We start from the raw sequence: 17,113 nt of genomic DNA on the forward strand, positions 1-17,113 counted from the left end.
TCGCGTCCCATACAGCCCTCGATGTTGGCGCCCCGCGCCCCCGCCGACGTCAGAGCCGGCCATGTTCTCCCATCACGCCCCGCCCCGTGATCTGCCACGTGACAGGGTCCCGCGGCCAGCCTATGGACGCCAGCTCCGCCCCACACCCCCGCCTTGCCCCCTGCTCCGCACGCCGCCACGTGATGCGGCTCCTCGCCAGCCAATGAGCGCCGGGCCTGCCTCGCGCCCCGCCCCGCGCGCCGTGGCCGTTTGAAGTGACTAATTTCTGTCATATGACTGAGGCGCCCATGGGGGTGGCGAGGCGGCTGTAGGAGCCGGGGGCCTAGCGAGCGCCCGGCGGAGCGACCCCGGCCTGGCCGTGGCAAGCATGGCCCCTACCTTGTTCCAGAAGCTCTTCAGCAAGAGGACCGGGCTGGGAGCTTCCGGCCGAGACTCCCGGGACCCGGAATGCGCGTTCAGGTAGGGCGCTTCGAGGCGGGGGGCGGCGAAACCGATAGCTTTGTGGACTGTGGGGCCCCTGAGATGGTGGGGGCCGTCGGGGTGGAAGCCCCTGCGGCCGAGGCTCGCGGTGGGGTGGGGCCGGTGCGGACTTGGCGCTGGGAGGGTTGGAGCCAAGTCTTCTCCACCACCCGCCCCCCCTTCCCTTCGCCACCGCCCCGCCGTCGCCCCTTCCCCCTCCTCGGGTCGGTTTGTTTACGTCCTGCCCGCGGCCACGCGTCGCTGTGCCCCTCCGGCCTTGGCATCGCGGCCCCCAAGTCGTCGGGTCCCACACGCCTTCCTGGCTGCGAGCAGGGCGCGGGCTGGTTTGGACCTCCGCCGCGGTCCTCCCGGCCCACAAGTTGTCCCCTCCTCCCCGTGACCAGTCGCCCTCTGGGGCGCTCCATTCCAGCTCGGCTGGCGCGGTGGAGAGAGGGTGCAGAGAGGGTTTACCTTCTTGGGTGCAGAGAGGGTTTACGGGAGCGGAGCAAGGAGGCAAGGACACCCGTTCTTGGAGGTTTCGTGGAAACTGAAATAGGAGGGAGGTGTTGCAGTGACCGGACCCGAGCGACCTTAATGTTGTCGAAGGAGAAACGTGAAACCCTAAGAGGTTAGACTTACTACTGACCCGAGCTGATGCGGGCCCAATCAGGCGGAGCTGGCGCTGGAACCTTCCGTAGACTTTGGAGAGTTGAAAACGGTAGCAGAAGATTTTGCGATATTAAAAGTAGTGCCGCTTTTTTGGTTGCCAGTACTTGTTGCTGGTAGCATAACTTTAAAAATTTTTTTTTGAAGAATTGAAATATGTGCTGGGAACTCGAATTCAGAGCTTGTATTCATGGAACTTCACTTGAGAAGATGATGTGTCTTCCATACAGCTTTTATAGCATAGAGACTTGCAAATGGAACCGGGGGAAATGTGGATTATCACTCAGAGTTAGGTCAGCGGAGAGCCCAGTTGTAAAATAGCAGTAGGGAACAATGGGAATCTCGAAATTTTGCCACAGGCTGAAGTGTGACAGGATTGTGCCACGCTGGTTTAAAAAGTTCTGATGCTAAAATTATTCACCTTTGCTGCTAATACGGGTCACATCAGAAAACACAAAGTAAATACTTGATTTATATATAAATAGACTTGTATATATATGGACTTATTTATATATATATATAAATTGACTTGAATTATTAAATGGAAAGAATTTAGCTTTTAGAGGAAAAAACTACAGACAGAAATTCTAGGTATTGGTCTTTTCCACTGTGGTGTCTCCTCACCACGCTCACCTGACTTTCTCTAGACGTGACTTTAGTATTTTTCCTGTGGAAAAATGAAAGTACAGTTTATATAAATACTATACTGAGATGTTTAGTAACTCAAGAGATAGTGGGAAACACATTCTGGAAGGGTATTTTAAAGGTGACATTTAAATAGACAGCAACTTTCTATTTCTGAGCAAAGACTGACTTTGGGCAGCCAGTTTACAGTGGTCACTCCTGAAAAAAAAAAGTTTTCACGTCAGCTCTTTAAAAATGTAACTACCTCCTGTACAGTTGTGTAATACTATTGTGAAGTTGCCAAGGAACTTTCTCATCGGTTATCTCATTTGATGTTTCACAAGAGCCTTGTGAGATAGGGCGAGCAGCAGTATAGATAATTGCATTATCGTTTTTCCAGTGGAAGTAAGAATTACGTGTAAGCCTAATAGCGGCAGTACACGATAGAGATATTTGCCTGATTTATTTGGAAAGCAGCCTGACCAGAGACAAGAGAAAGGGAGAATTTCCACTGGCCAATTAGTTCCCCAAATGGCCACAACAGCCAGAGTTGGAGTAGGTCAAAGCCTGGAGCTATGGGAGAGCTTGAACCATCATCTGTCACCTCCCAGAGTGTGTGTTGGCAGGAAGCTGGAATCAGAAACAGAGCAAGGACTTGAGTATGGGACTTCTGATAAGGGATGGTGGCATCCTAGGCATTGATATCATTACTGCTCCCAATACTCACCCTTGGCAGTTTCTTTGCAAATAAATTGTGTCCATGTGAGAAAATGAAGAAGAGTCTGCTTAACATCACATAACTAGCAGTTTGCTGATCTAATCAACCAGATTCTTTTTTTTTTTTTTAGAGCAGCTTTATTGCATTACCATTTATATGAAAGTACATTTTAAGTGTTCTGTTTTGTTTTGTTTTGGATGGATGCAGTTGAGTGTGCACCGTGCCATTGAGATTTTGGAATGTGCCCATCCCCTAAAAGTTCCCTCTGCAGTTGTCCCTCTTGTCTTGTCACGCTGGGCAGTTACTGATCTGCTTTCTGTCATTATAGTTTTGGCTTTGCTAGAATTTTGTATAAATAAAGTCATACTGCATAGACTCTTGCATGTGGCTTTTTTTCACAGAATGATGACTTGGGTCTGTCCATGTTGTCGAATTTATCAGTAGTTCCGTTCACTCATTCTTTCATTGCTTCATGGTGTATGTTGGATATACCCCCATTCTTGAACTGAAGGAAGTTTGGGTTGTTTCCAGATTCTGGGTTTTGTGAGCAGTTCTGCAGTGAATGTTTGTATCCTGGTCGTAATGCAGACTAGTATTTTCATTTCTCTTGATGAGAAATATTTGTGGGTCATATGCTAAATGTTGTAGTTTAATTTTTTAAAAATTTGCCTTAGTTTTCTAAAACAGTTGTACTATTTTGTATCCCCAATAACCGTGGATCAGGATTACAGTTCTACAATCCTTGCTTTACCTGGTATTGTCTTTTTTTTTTTTTAAATCTTTATTTGTAAGGCAGATTTACAGAGAGAAGGAGAGACAGAGAAAGACGTTCCATCCACTGATTCACTGCTGAAGCCAGGAGCCAGGAGCTTTTTATAGGTCTCCCACATGGGTGCAGGGTCCCAAGGCCACAAGCAGGGAGCTGGATGGGAAGTGGAGCAGCTGGAATGCAAACTGGTTCCCATAAGGGATGCTAGTGCTTGAAGGTAGATTAGCTAGTTGAGTCAATACGTTGACCCCCGTTTGTCTTTTTCTCTATTGATTTAAAGAAATTTTTGGTAGTGTCAAAAGCATAAAATTTGCTGTTTCAACATTTTTTTTAGTTTTTTTAGTATAACTTTCTAAAAGATGTAGTGGTAGCTCATGGTTTTAATTTGCATTTTCTTTTTTTTTTTTTTAAGATTTATTCATTTTGTTACAGCCAGATATACACAGAAAGGAGAGACAGAGAGGAAGATCTTCCGTCCGATGATTCACTCCCCAAGTGAGCTGCAACGGGCCAGTGCTCGCCAATCCGAAGCCGGGAACCAGGAACCTCTTCCGGGTCTCCCACACGGGTGCAGGGTCCCAAAGCTTTGGGCCGTCCTCGACTGCCTTCCCAGGCCACAAGCAGGGAGCTGGATGGGAAGTGGAGCTGCCAGGATTAGAACCAGCGCCCATATGGGATCCCGGGGCTTTCAAGGCGAGGACTTTAGCTGCTAGGCCACGCCGCCGGGCCCTAATTTGCATTTTCTACAGTGACCTGCATCTTTTTATGTAACTCAAGTTTTAAGCAGCTTTTTAAAATATTTTTATTTATTTGAGACAGAGTGTGCACACAAAAGGACGGAGCACGCACTTTGATTCACTAGTTCACTTTCTGCCTGTTACTCTTTATCGCAAGGACCCTTTCCGTATAGATGTTTAAAACAATGGTTTGTTTATCTATTTGAAAGTCAGATTTACAGAGAGAAGGATAAAGAAAGATACTCCATTCCCTGGTTCATTCCCCAAATGGCTATAACCACAGGAGTTGCCGGAGCCAGGACTCAGGAACAACTTCTGGCTCTTCCACGTGAGTGCAGGGTTCCAGGGCTTTAGGCCATCCTCTGATGTTCTCCCAGCCCTCAAGCAGGGACCTGAATCGGAACTGGAACAGCCTGGACACTGTCCCATGTGGGATGCTGGCGCTTGCAGGTGGAGGAATAGCTGTTGAGCGACGATGCCAGCCCTCCCTTTAGATTTCTGTGTGCTTGTCTTAGCAAATAGAGCCGGAAGTGAATTTGAAGGATACTGTTTCAGTCATTCATAGAATAGAAACGGTTCTGTGTTTTCATCGTTTAAAGAATGTGTGATGGAAGGTGCTTCCTGGCAGATGAAACTGCTTTTTTGTTTTCTGTCGGTCTACTTTCTGGTGGGAGTAAGAATTTTTTAAAAAGATTCATTACCTGTAAAGCTGATTGGTTTAAGAAGAAAATTAATTTACTAAAAGAGTTTGAACTCAGTAGGACACATTTCATGTTCCAATTAGAATTATGGGTTTTTTTTGTATTTTTAGTGCGTAAACATTTGTTATTTTCTGTGGCAAGAATTTTCAACCTTTTAATTGGGGTTTTTGTCATCATTCTTACCTTTCTCCAGTCCTCTTTCGACATTTTATACTTAAAAAAAAGTCCAGTGCAGTAGCGTAGTGACTTAAAGTTCTTGACTTGCACGTGCTGGGATCCCGTATGGGTGCCAGTTCTAATCCCAGTGGCCCCACTTCCCATCCAGCTCCCTGCTTGTGACCTGGGAAAGCAGTCGAGGATGGCCCAAAGCCTTGGGACCTTGCACTCATGTGGGAGACCCAAAAGAGGTTCCAGGTTCCTGGCTTCGAATCAGCTCAGCTCCAGCCATTGTGGACACTTGGGGAGTGAATCAATTGGATGGAAGATCTTCCTCTCTGTCTCTCCTCTTCTGTGTATATCTGACTTTCCAATAAAAAAAATAAATCTTTAAAAAAAGGTTGAAGTCCAAACCCCTCAGTTGGCATGTTTGCATTTTCTATGATGAATTGTAGATGGTGTGATGACATTGGTACCAATTTTTGCCACACTGTCTCTATCTGTACAATCTGAAAAGTGTTCTCATTAGTTGTTAAGGGGTGTGTATCTGTGCATTCGAGTCTTGGCCCGTTAGTTCTGAAAAGAAAATGTTTTGTTTTCAAATTTGAGATGTTTCCTAGGTCCCCAGACTGTACTGTGTTTTAAAAGTGGTGCTTCTTGGTTTCTCTTACATCACTTCATATAGTGGATGGAAGGAGGCAGAGGCCTTACTGTCTGTCTCCTGCCAACCATGCTCTGCTCAGCTGGCTTAGGCGCTGGCTGCCTTTTCAGTTACTGACAATGGCAGTGGAGTGGATCTGTGTTAATACAGCTAGACCTAGTAGTGAAGTCACTCACACAAAATGCCAGCGAAGGGGTAGGTGCAGAAGCGTCTCCGTTTCAATGCATCTGCTTCCTTAGAGTGGTTTTGAGGATTAAACAGTGTGGTAGGCACTTGACTGGTATTTTGCTTTCCAGGTTCCTCTCTAGGTTTTCCTGTGGATGTGGACTGTGGTTGGAGTTGACTGATATTTCTTAGGAATAATCTGGCTCATGTGTGTTCACATTACTTGAAACACTGTGGCTCCGACACATCTTTCTTTAAAGCTCCAGTGCAGCTCAGATTTTCCGACCCATTGTGGTGTGGTTAGTCTCTTAGGTGTCAGTTGCATTTTTATAAATTTGGTGTCCTTCACTTGATTCTAAGTTGCTTGAGGCCCAGTTCTTGTCTAACTTGTTTAGTGCTATATTTCTAAGGGTTGGCCCAAGTGACACATAAATTAAGTAACTGATGAACAAATATTTAAAAACAGTGAATCTAAATAAGTTTGAGTTCTTTAATGAAGATGTTCTTAGTTTGTGTTTTTTTTTAGCTATGAATTCAATAATTTAAACAGGTTTGTCTTTAACATAGGAACATTTTATTGTTACTCTAATTTTGTCTTACGGTTGCAAAAATGTTTTTTGATTTTTCAAAATCTAATATTCTTTTGTACCCCTCTTAACAATATAATTAATGTAAATGGACTTCATTTTTGTTTGTGAAAAAGCAGCGCAAAACATTTGAATGTCAGTGTGTATGCATGAACTTTTGGAAGTTTTGTTGATAGTTATAGCAAGTTTCCAATTAGTATTAATGTTGATGGGGTGGACACTTACACTTTTAGAACTACTGTATTATTTCACCAGAAGATGTAAACTGATTTATTATCATTTCTTCTCAAATTAGGAAGCACAATGTGGGTGTTTTATTTTTCAGTTTCCAAATAATTATTTATTGTTCTAGCAGCCTGTAAGGGTCACTAGTTAGGTTTTTAAATTTGGTTTTAATTTGTACACTGTATTTAACTCAATCTTTTTCATGAATTTTTTTGATGAGCCATTTTTGGCAGGTGGGCATCCTTTGAGCTTGATTCCTATGTGCTTTGGACATGATCTTAGTGGTTTTTCATTATACTATTCCAGGTTCATTTTCTTTTCTTTCTTTTTTTTTTTTTTTATTAATTTCATTGCATTATGTGACACATTTTTTTATGCACTGGGATTCCCCCCGCCCCTCCCCAAACCCTCCCCCACCACGGTGGATTGCTCCGCCTTGTTGCATTTCCATAGTTCAAATTCAGATGACATTCTTTCATTGGAGGTATTTACCAAGCATAAAGTCCAGCATCTTATTGTCCTGGTAAGTTCAGTGGCTTCCTGGTGAGACCATCTCTGGTCTGAAGGTAGAACCAGCAGAGTATCATCCCAATCAGGTAAAAAAACCCAACATAATATTTACAACCATTTATGACATTATGGCATTAATTGACATGGTATTGATTAACCAATATGTTACTAGGGAAATGCAGGTTTTCAACCACAACCTGTGACTTCTTCATAGACATTTCAATTTTGGTTTATATTCAACCATGTTCTATATACCTTAAAATGGCTATAGATTGCTATTCAGCTGTCTCTTGTCTATTTTAATGTTAGTATTTAGCATTTTATAGCATTGAAGCATGATTTTGCTGAACCTGGTTGTTTTTCGGGTAGTCTAACTCTATAACTTTAACAGGACAAATGTCAACAGTTTAGGTGAACGTTTTTGGGAGGGGTGTGCAGAGAAATCTTTATCACCCCAGAGGAGTAACTGATCTTTGTGTCCCACCCAATGAGTTATCTTGGCTGACCGCTTCCTGTCTGTTTCTAAGCTTTCCTAGTTGTTCTCTGTCTATTTATTCTAGTTTGTTTGTTCATTTGTTTGTTTGTTATGAGGTGTTTCTGGAGCGATCCTGATGTTCCTTATGAAAGGGTGGGGACCCAAAGTTGGAAGCAGGCAAGAGCCAGAGAAAGCTCCTCTCCCTAATCCCGAAGGAAGTTTACTGTTCTGTTTCTGCGGACCGCTCAGGGATCCTGGTTGTCGTTCCGATGACCCTGGATCCTGCAAGGCAGGAATTGGGCTTCTTCCATCCCACATTGTAGATCCAAACGGGGGTGGGTGACCTCAGAGTTCTTGGCCTATGAAGGCACTCTGTTTCCCCCGTGGTCTCCTTGGCAGTAGGGATGTAGTCCTCGGTGCTCATACTGATAGTCCTTGGTGAGGCTCTGGGAGTCTTCAGGGTTGGGATACAAGCCTCCTCTCCAGGTTCATTTTCTTCAGAAATTCCAATAGGTAGAAATGGTATTTACCAACTTTTGTGTATTCTAAAGCTCTTCATTGCCATTGATCAGTATTTTTTTAAGTCTTCAAAGAACTCTAAGAGATACAGGATTTTTCTTGTTTTAAAAAGTTAGTATTGGGCCCGGCGGCATGGCCTAGCGGCTAAAGTCCTCGCCTTGAAGGCCCCGGGATTCCATATGGGTGCCGGTTCTAATCCTGGCAGCTCCACTTCCCATCCAGCTCCCTGCTTGTGGCCTGGGAAGGCAGTCGAGGACGGCCCAAAGCTTTGGGACCCTGCACCCGTGTGGGAGACCTGGAAGAGGTTCCTGGTTCCTGGCTTCGGATCGGCGTGCATCGACCCGTTGCGGCTCACTTGGGGAGTGAATCATCGGACGGAAGATCTTCCTCTCTGTCTCTCCTCCTCTCTGTATGTCTGGCTTTGTAATAAAATAAATAAATCTTTAAAAAAAAAAAGTTAGTACTAATATTTCCAGTTCAAATTAAATTTTGTAGTATTTTCGTTTAAATATTTTTTGTTTCTAATGTTCAAATTCCTATTTCTTAATAGTATGATTATCTGATCAGCTTATTTTACAGCATGTATAATAATTTAAAATGAACACTGTCACTATTATCAGCAGTTGTAAAACTACTGAGTGCAGTTTAAGATTTCTTTAAAGTGCTCTTTGTTTTTAAATAACATTTTGGCTTTTAAAATCTCTCAAGATAATTTTTCCCTATTTGGCTATAACTGAAATAAATAATAGGCTGAGTTTCTTTATATTTTTAATTTTGATAGTTTTTTCTTTTTTAAAAAAATTGTGTAAAATATGCACAATTCCAAAGTCAGTACTATCACATTCAGAACAATGAGTAATCCACATTATTTTAATCTATTTGTTCTTGTCTCCTCGTTTTCTTTTTCCTTGTAGTAACTGTTTTTACTTTCCTTTTTCTTTTACAAAGGATAGCAAATAAACATAGACATAAACAGTATCTTCATATGAAAAAGGTCATGTCCTGTTACATATTATTTTACACTTTGCTTTTGTTGTTTAGTATGCAGTGGAGATCCACAGTATACAGAAGTTGTCATTGTTTTTAACAACTGCAAAGTAAACCATTGAATAAGCAAAACAGCTTATTTAACTGGTATCTGCTGTTGGGCATTTGGGTTGTTAACCTTAGCTGTTACAATACTGCAATGAAAGATCAACTGCATAGTCTTTTCCTCTTGAATGTTCTAATTCTATACAGTTAATTTAGTGGTACTTTGTAGTAACAGTATTCTTTTTCATAATTTGTAAATTTATGCTTGTGTCTCCATTCTGCACTTGCCTTATGAAAGCTATATGAAAGCTAAGGTAACGTGGTGCCGTCTGCCTAGCATTGGAGTGCGTTGCTGAAGCAGTTGTTTTGATGTGCAGTTACAGGGTCTTTTAGACCTAAAAGGATGTTAGAGGGTTTGAGATTAGCAGATTGAGCTGATGGTTGAGAAACCGCAGGAGACTCCAAGCTTTTCTTTTTGTTGTTTATTTTTTTCTGTAATTTATCCCCTTACTGTTATTCCATTCCTTTGCTTTTAAAAGTACATCTTAAGTATAATGGTTTGCAGAAAAGTGGAAAGGTCATGAACATACAGGCCAGTACATTTTCTTAAAGTGAATATATTTATGGAATCAGCTCCCAGAAGTGGAAACATAAATGCTGCCAGTATCCTCAAAGTCTGCCTTGTTTCACACTCCTTCACTTTAGCCCAGGGTAAACTTTTTCCTGACTTTTTACACTGTAGGTTAGTTTTGTCTGTATGTGTATGAATTCATGTTACAATTGTATATTCCTGTTTTGTTCAAAACACTTTGAATTTATTTATTCATATTGCTATATGTAACAGTGATTGTTGCTGTGTATTTTGTTGTGTGAACATAAAACAAACCATTCTAATATTGATGGGAAATTAATTTGAATCAAAGGATTGTTTCTATTTTACTAGTAAGAGTGTTGCTGTGAATATTCTTAAATATGTCTTTTGCTGAACAGACATTCAATACTTTAACAAATAATTTTTTTTAGAATTTCTATATTTGGAATATACATTATAAGATAGTTTCCAAGTTTCACAGATTCCTGAATGTTATGTAATAGGAATTCCACATGTATCAGAATTATGTATTTATCCTGTTGGTTAGTGTGCCCACAACACATGTAGTACCTGGATTTGTTTTCCAGCTTTCTCTTAATGTGTGATTGCTGCACTGAGTGGTGATAGCTCAGGTATTTGCATTCCTGTCATCCATGTGGGAAGTGGGTGTTGAGGTTGTGACTCCTGGCTTTGCCCTTGGCCCAGCCCTGGAGTTTGTAGCCATTTGGTGGAGTGAATCTGTAGATGGAATCTTGCTGGTTTTCTCTCCCAGGACCTTAGTTCCTTTAGGTAGAATTTTAAATACATGTTTAACCATGATGTAATTATATCATGTTTATTGTGTGCTGTTCAGGAGATACTGTTGAAAGCGAAACTTTATACGTACATTATGAAAAATTAAACCAGTGTTCCTGGTTTTGCTGTGATTACACATTGAACAGTTCAGTTCTATAGATCTACCAGTTTGAAAGCATTATGTCAAGCTGTGTGGATATGAAAATAAGTAAGAATTGCTGAGAAACTCATAGCCTAAATAAAGATGCAAATGACAAGAAAAAATATGTGACAGACTGTAGTAAATAGAAGCAGACAGATTGTCTTTAGAAGATGGGCGATTAGGATAAAGAGAAACAGATACAGCAAGGGAAACTCACAGTAATGGGAATTACAGGAACAGTGGTGGCAGATCACAGACACATTCAGGGAACTTAACGATTTACTGGTTTGCTTGAGCATAGGTCCAGGATAATAGAGAATCAGCACTAAGAATTTTTGTAAACAGTAGGTAATTTCTGAAAACTGTTGATGCTTAAGTGCTAAAGTGATCCTGCCATACATAAGTACTATACGTATCACCCATTTCCTGTGCCTATATATAGTGTGTGTGCCAGTTCCATGAAGTAGAAGGAAAGCAGTGTAAAGTTCTTTTGATTTTCAAGTGAGGGGTAAAGGCACATGAAGGCATAAAGCATACGTGTTAAAACTTCAGGGTTTTGTGAATAGAAACAGTACAAAGGGCTGTTAGTGTCTGTGGGTTCCACACTCTCCTAAAACAGATTGAAATTATTGCATCTGTATTGAACGTAACACTTTTTAAAATGTGTCATTATTCCCTTTACAATGCACTGTAGCAGTTTCTTTGCATAGCTTTCACATCTTATTGGATATTGTAAGTAATCTAGAGATATTCAGAATACATAAATACATATTCAGAATACATTATATACAAATACTGTGCCACATTTTTCACTTTTAAAATATTTATTTCTTCTGTTTATAAGTCAGAGAGACAGGAATGAGGGCAAGGAGAGAGAAATTGACCAGCACAGAGAGACAGAGCTTTGCTGGTTCACTTCCCGTATGTCTGCCACAGCCAGGGGCCTAGGCTGAAGCTGGGAGCCAGGGCCTCATTCGTGGTCTCCTAATGTGATGACAGGGACCCAACTGCTTACCACCTGCTGTCTCGCAGGGTGTGTGTGAACAGTAAGCTGGGTGGGAAGTGGGACTGAGACACAAATCAAGAATGTAGGAAGTAAGCATCTCAATTGGCATGTTAGCTACTGTGCTAAATGCCTGCCTCTACCGGGCCATTTTTATAAGGGGTTGAGCATCTGCAAGTTTTGATGTTTGCAAGGGAGCCTGGAATGATCTGCTTTTCCTTTAGCAGAATGTTTTTTCAATTCATCCGTGTTGCAGCTTGTCTATTTCATGACTTTTGATTGAAGATCTATTTTTCTTTTTTTAATAGACCAGTATTTATCTATATGCTGTTGACATATACTTGTATTATATTCAGTTTGGGTGGTGAGTATGTATAACACTGCTCTGACCAGTTTTCTTTTTCTTTTTTTTAAAAAATTTGTTTTTGTTTTTGTTTTATGATACAGTTTTCAATAGGCATTATGATTTCCCTTCCCCCTTCCCCAAGTTCCCTCCCCTCCCCATTGATTTCCTGTCTAGTTTTACAATGGGTGTCTTTCGTGAACAATCTTAAGTCCATCATGCTGCCATTGAAGTGTCTCCTGACAGTGTAGCCATGGGCCATGTCAGAGGGTCCAGTGTCCTGCTGTCAGGGCATCTTCACCGGTTCAATGGGAGTCCATCCTTGTTCTGTATGCATAGGGACATACTGCTGTGTGTCTCCAGATCTGAACATATCAGTTTCTGCTACACTTCCATTATAGTTTCGTTAAATACATAGCCAGTGTACAAAGTCCACAATGGGGAGAAAAATAGTAAACTTTCATCAACGTGAATTTAATGAATGCATTGCCATAGTGGTAAAAAAAAAAGTACCAAGAACATTCATGTAGAAATAGATGCCAGTGCATGACCCATGTGATGGTAAAGAAATCACAATAAAAACTAGAACATCATTACTCATGAGATGTACTGAGTAACAGTGATAAAAGGGACATTAACAGTCTCAGGTGCTTACAAGCAGCCTTTCATGGATGATCGATTCATGAATCACAAGAACTTATTGAGAAAGATGCAGATAACTAGGAAATGCAAAAAGGTAAAGCCCACAGGAAAAATAATTAGATTTGACGCAATAAAACTGCACATTGAAACAAGAAAGTGCCATTCCCTGGGAAGATGAGCAAAACATCCCCAGCCATGTTAGCATTTAGCATCACCAGGGTACCGTCTCATGAAATTAGAGATGAAAGAGAAATGGTTTCAATTTGTTGCTCTTTATGTGGGTCTTGGCATTGTTGGCATGGTCTGTAATAAGGATTGTAATTTTCTGTGGGTCTAGGTATATTTGTAAGTTTCATTGAGAATCTACCTTCATTCCTTAGTGGAAATGCATTCTGTTGATTTTCCTTGATTCCTGGTAGTCTGCGTGACCAGTTTTCATTTCTGCGTTGATGCTTACATGTGTTGCTAATTTTCTCCAGTCCTTCATTTGTATCTGTTTTTTTCTTGATACCTTTTGAAAGTTGAAAGTTGTAAATTTCAACCATGCTGTTTATTGTAAGTTGAAGAGTTTATAGCATTTTAGGATTGTTAGACAATTTAAGTACACTGTGAATTATTATATTTTTCTCCTATTTTAGAAATTTTACTGTTTTTGAGCTCTTGTGCTTCACCTGTATATGAGGAATAGGGTTGAGCTTCATTTTTATTGCACATGAATATCTAGTTTAGTTAGCTGTTTTGTTGAAGTTATCCTCTGATTTTGTACAGTTGAAATTCTTTCTTTAAAAAAAAAGATTCAGGGGCCCGGCGGCATGGCCTAGTGGCTAAAGTCCTCGCCTTGAACGCCCCGGGATCCCATATGGGCGCCGGTTCTAATCCCGGCAGCTCCACTTCCCATCCACCTCCCTGCTTGTGGCCTGGGAAAGCAGTTGAGGACGGCCCAAAACTTTGGGACCCTGCACCCGTGTGGGAGACCTGGAAGAGATTCCTGGTTCCTGGCTTCGGATCGGCATGCATCGACCCGTTGCGGCTCACTTGGGGAGTGAAACATTGGATGGAAGATCTTCCTCTCTGTCTCTCCTCCTCTCTGTATATCCGGCTTTCCAATAATAATAAAATCTTTAAAAAAAAAAAAAAGATTCAGGGGCTGGTGCTGTGTCATGGTGTAGTAGGCCAAGCCTCTGTTTGGGCATTAGCATTACATATGAGCGCCAGTTCCAGTCCCGATTGCTCCACTTTTCATCCAGCTCTGTGCTTATGGCCTGGGAAGGCAGCAGAGGATGACTCAGTTGGACCCCTGCACCCATGTGGGAGACTTGAAAGAAGTTCCTGGCTCCTGGCTTCAGATTGGCACAAGGCTGCAGGCCGTCCTACACTACCTTCCCAAGCCGCAAGCAGGGAGCTGGAAGGGAAGGAGAGCAGCCAGGACACAGGATCCCCGCACATGCCAGCCAGAGACTTTAGTCACTAGGCTACTGTGTCAGGCCCTTTCTTTTATGTATACATAAAGGTTTATTTATTTTTATTGGAGAGTCAGATTTACAGAGAGGAGACAGATTGCTAGCATGTTTTTGATGTGCAGCTGTAGTTAGTATCATTGATTTGTGTTTTGTATTTTCTCATTTGGTTTCTCAGCAGTTCTATGAAGTAAGTGATGTTAGGTCAGTTTTGTAAATGCTTATGTGATTAAATACCTTCTTTAATAGGTGATATAAACAGGAAAATACATAGACTTTAAAAAATTTTGGTTTATGTATTTATGGTTCAGAGGGAGAGAGAACTCTTATTTGCTGGTTCACTCACCAGATGCCTTCCTCAGCTAGAGTCAGGGACTCAGTCCAGGGCTCCAGGATCTCAGCCCCTTGTCCTCACTCCTGTCTCCCAGAGTGAGCATTAGTAAGAGATTGGATTCAGGAGCTGCACCTGGGGGGTAACTCTGGCATTTTGATATGGGATGCTGACATCCTAACATGCATCCTAAGAAGTAGTTAGTTTATTGTCAACAATTACAGAATACTAATAGAAGTAGCAGAGCTGTGGTTTACTAAACTCAGTCAGTCTGATGAAAGCTAGAAAGAAAGCATTCTTTGGTAAAAGGTAGTGAAACAGATCCTGTTTTGTGATGATGAGAGTATAGTGAGAACTGTTTTGGAAAGCAATGGTTGTGCCAAGGTAATCATGTAACAGGGTTTTGGTGATCATTGAAGCATTGTTTGAAGTAGATTCCAATTGTTATTACCGTAATTTAGACATGGATTAAATCAATTAAATATTCTATATCACTGTGTAGCTATGCAACAAATATAGTGACTCTTTATGTACTGGTAGAGATGTTTACATATATTAAATTTCAGGGAGTAGTTTGCTATATAATCTTGTTTTTCTAATATTTGTGTTTGAACTCCATAATGTTTGTTTGTATAAGAAAAATTCTAGAAGGAAACACATAAGTGTTGAGAATGGTTATTTATAGTATAGAGATTAGTAGGGTTAAATTCTCAGATTTTACACCTGTTTGTATTCCTTTAGCAATTTTTGAATTTTAGGATTGATTTATTTATTTGAAAGGCAGAATGTCAGATGAGGAAAAGACAGATATTCCATCTGCTGGTTCAGTCGCCAAATGGCTTGCAGTGGCCAGACACAGCCAGGAATCCATTCAGGACACTCACATGGGACCATCTTCTGCTGCTTTCCCAGGCATATATGCAAGAAACTGGTTGGAAGTGGAACAGCTAAGGCTTGAACTGGCACTCTAATATGGATACCAGTGTGGCAGACAGCAGCTTAATCCCGTGTACCGCTATGCTAGCCTTGGCAGTGAAGTTTTTTTTTAAAGATAAAGGGGTAGGAGCTTGGCATAATAGTTAAGATGCTATTTGTGACGCCTGCATCTCATGTTAGAGTATATGATGATTTGGGGTGACCTCATCGGAGACCTGAATTGAGTTTGCAGCAACTGGCTTGGGACTGGTCCAGCCCTAAGTGTTGGTGGCAAAAAAGACTATTTCTCTGTCTCTTACCCTTTTAAATAAAGTAATAATTGTTTTTAAAGTCTAAATATGGGAAATATGACTTAGTCAAGGTTAGTGTAATTGGTAAATGACAAAGCTAGGATTAGAATGATCAGATTACAAGGGAGAATTTTTCAGAGAAATATTTGCTAATGTGATATGAAGTATACTTGATGGTAGACTAATATTTAACTTTTCAAAATTTGTACCATAAAACTCCCTTTTTGTAGTGGGCATCCTATGAATTAAAAAAAATTGATTGAACAATAACATGCCTAAATGTGCTGATACTGTTTAGTTCAGTGAATTTATACAGCCCATCAGGGTAGTTAATATGCAGTTCAAGAAACAACACGCTTGTATTCCTGAAGTCCCTCATGAACTCTACTTCTTTTCCAACTTCTAACATTAAAGATTAATTTTATCTGATGGGCTCATAGATATGTTTTCTTCCTGTGTGCCTTTCTCCCCCGCCCCCACCCCTTACCCAACTTGTTTCAATACATAGTCTGTATAGTTCATTCGTTCTTACTGCTTTAGGACAGGATTTTTCATAATATTTCACTTTTCAGATTTTTTTATTTTTATTAGGCAGAATTTTCATACCTGTTGCATTTGTTTTGTGGATTCTCATTTAAGGGAATGTATAGTGACGGTGTAAAAGAGACTGTCATATCTAGTCATATCTATGTGAAGACACAAAGTAGTACGCATCCCTACTGCCAAATCAGAGATGGACTCCCAGTGGAACTGTTGGTCATATCTAGGCAGTGGGATGCTGGACTGTCTGACGTTGTCTGTACCAGCAATGTTGGGGCACACTCAGATAACAGACCGATGAACTTACGACTGCTTGTGAAGGATTATACCATAGTATATGGGGAAGATCAGTTGAGGGGGTGGGAGTTTGGGAAGGGGGTAGGGAAATCCCAGACTCTTATATTGTACAATTCCATAAATTGTACAATATAATTCAAAATTTAAGTTAAAAATTAAAATACATGAAATCTGTTACCTTTCATAAAAAGACAAATCAGAAATCTAGGAAAAAAAGAAAGGCAGAAGTTACACAGAGAGGAGAGATAGTATTAATGAACTGGTTCACTCCTCAAATGGCTGAACAGCTGGAGCTGAGCTGATTTGAAGCTGGGAGCCAAGAGTTCCCCTCTGGGTGCAGGGTTCCAAGGACTTGGGCCATCCTATGCTGCCTTCCCAGGGCAGAAGCAGAGCACTGGGTCAGAGGTGGAGCAGCTGGGACATGAACTGGTACCCACAAGGGATTCTAATGCCTCAGGGTTGGAGATCAGTCTACCACTGTGCTGGCCCCCCTTTGTTGATGTTTTATACTGGGAAGAATTTCTTTTTTTTTTTTTTTAAGGGGGGAAGTTGTCTTATGCGTTGTAAGAAGTTTCCTAGCATCCCTGTTCTCCGCTCACTGGGTGTCAGTAGTATATCCCACTTGCAAGGTGTTAAAACACCTGCAGAGATTGCCAGATGTCCTTGAGGAAGGGGGAGACAGAATTAATCAGGGTTGAACCACAGTACAGTATTTCATTGTTTGAGCTTGCCACAGTTAAT

At 41.3% G+C, this 17,113-nt stretch overlaps 1 protein-coding gene across 2 annotated transcripts in view; it reads left to right on the top strand.

The window, feature by feature from the left end:
* Positions 1-236: 236 nt before the first annotated feature.
* FNIP1 (folliculin interacting protein 1) overlaps positions 237-17,113 on the top strand; it is an 89,462-nt gene continuing 72,585 nt past the window's right edge. The window contains exon 1 of one of the 2 annotated variants that reach the window (XM_004586381.2): positions 237-459. In XM_004586381.2, coding sequence (XP_004586438.2) covers positions 368-459 — 92 coding nt within the window. In that variant the 5' untranslated portion in view covers positions 237-367. The remainder of the gene's footprint in view (positions 460-17,113) is intronic. The other variant, XM_004586382.2, reaches the window with a different exon arrangement.

The sequence above is a fragment of the Ochotona princeps genome, chromosome 19 (genome assembly GCF_030435755.1).
Source record: "Ochotona princeps isolate mOchPri1 chromosome 19, mOchPri1.hap1, whole genome shotgun sequence".
Lineage (NCBI taxonomy): Eukaryota > Metazoa > Chordata > Mammalia > Lagomorpha > Ochotonidae > Ochotona > Ochotona princeps.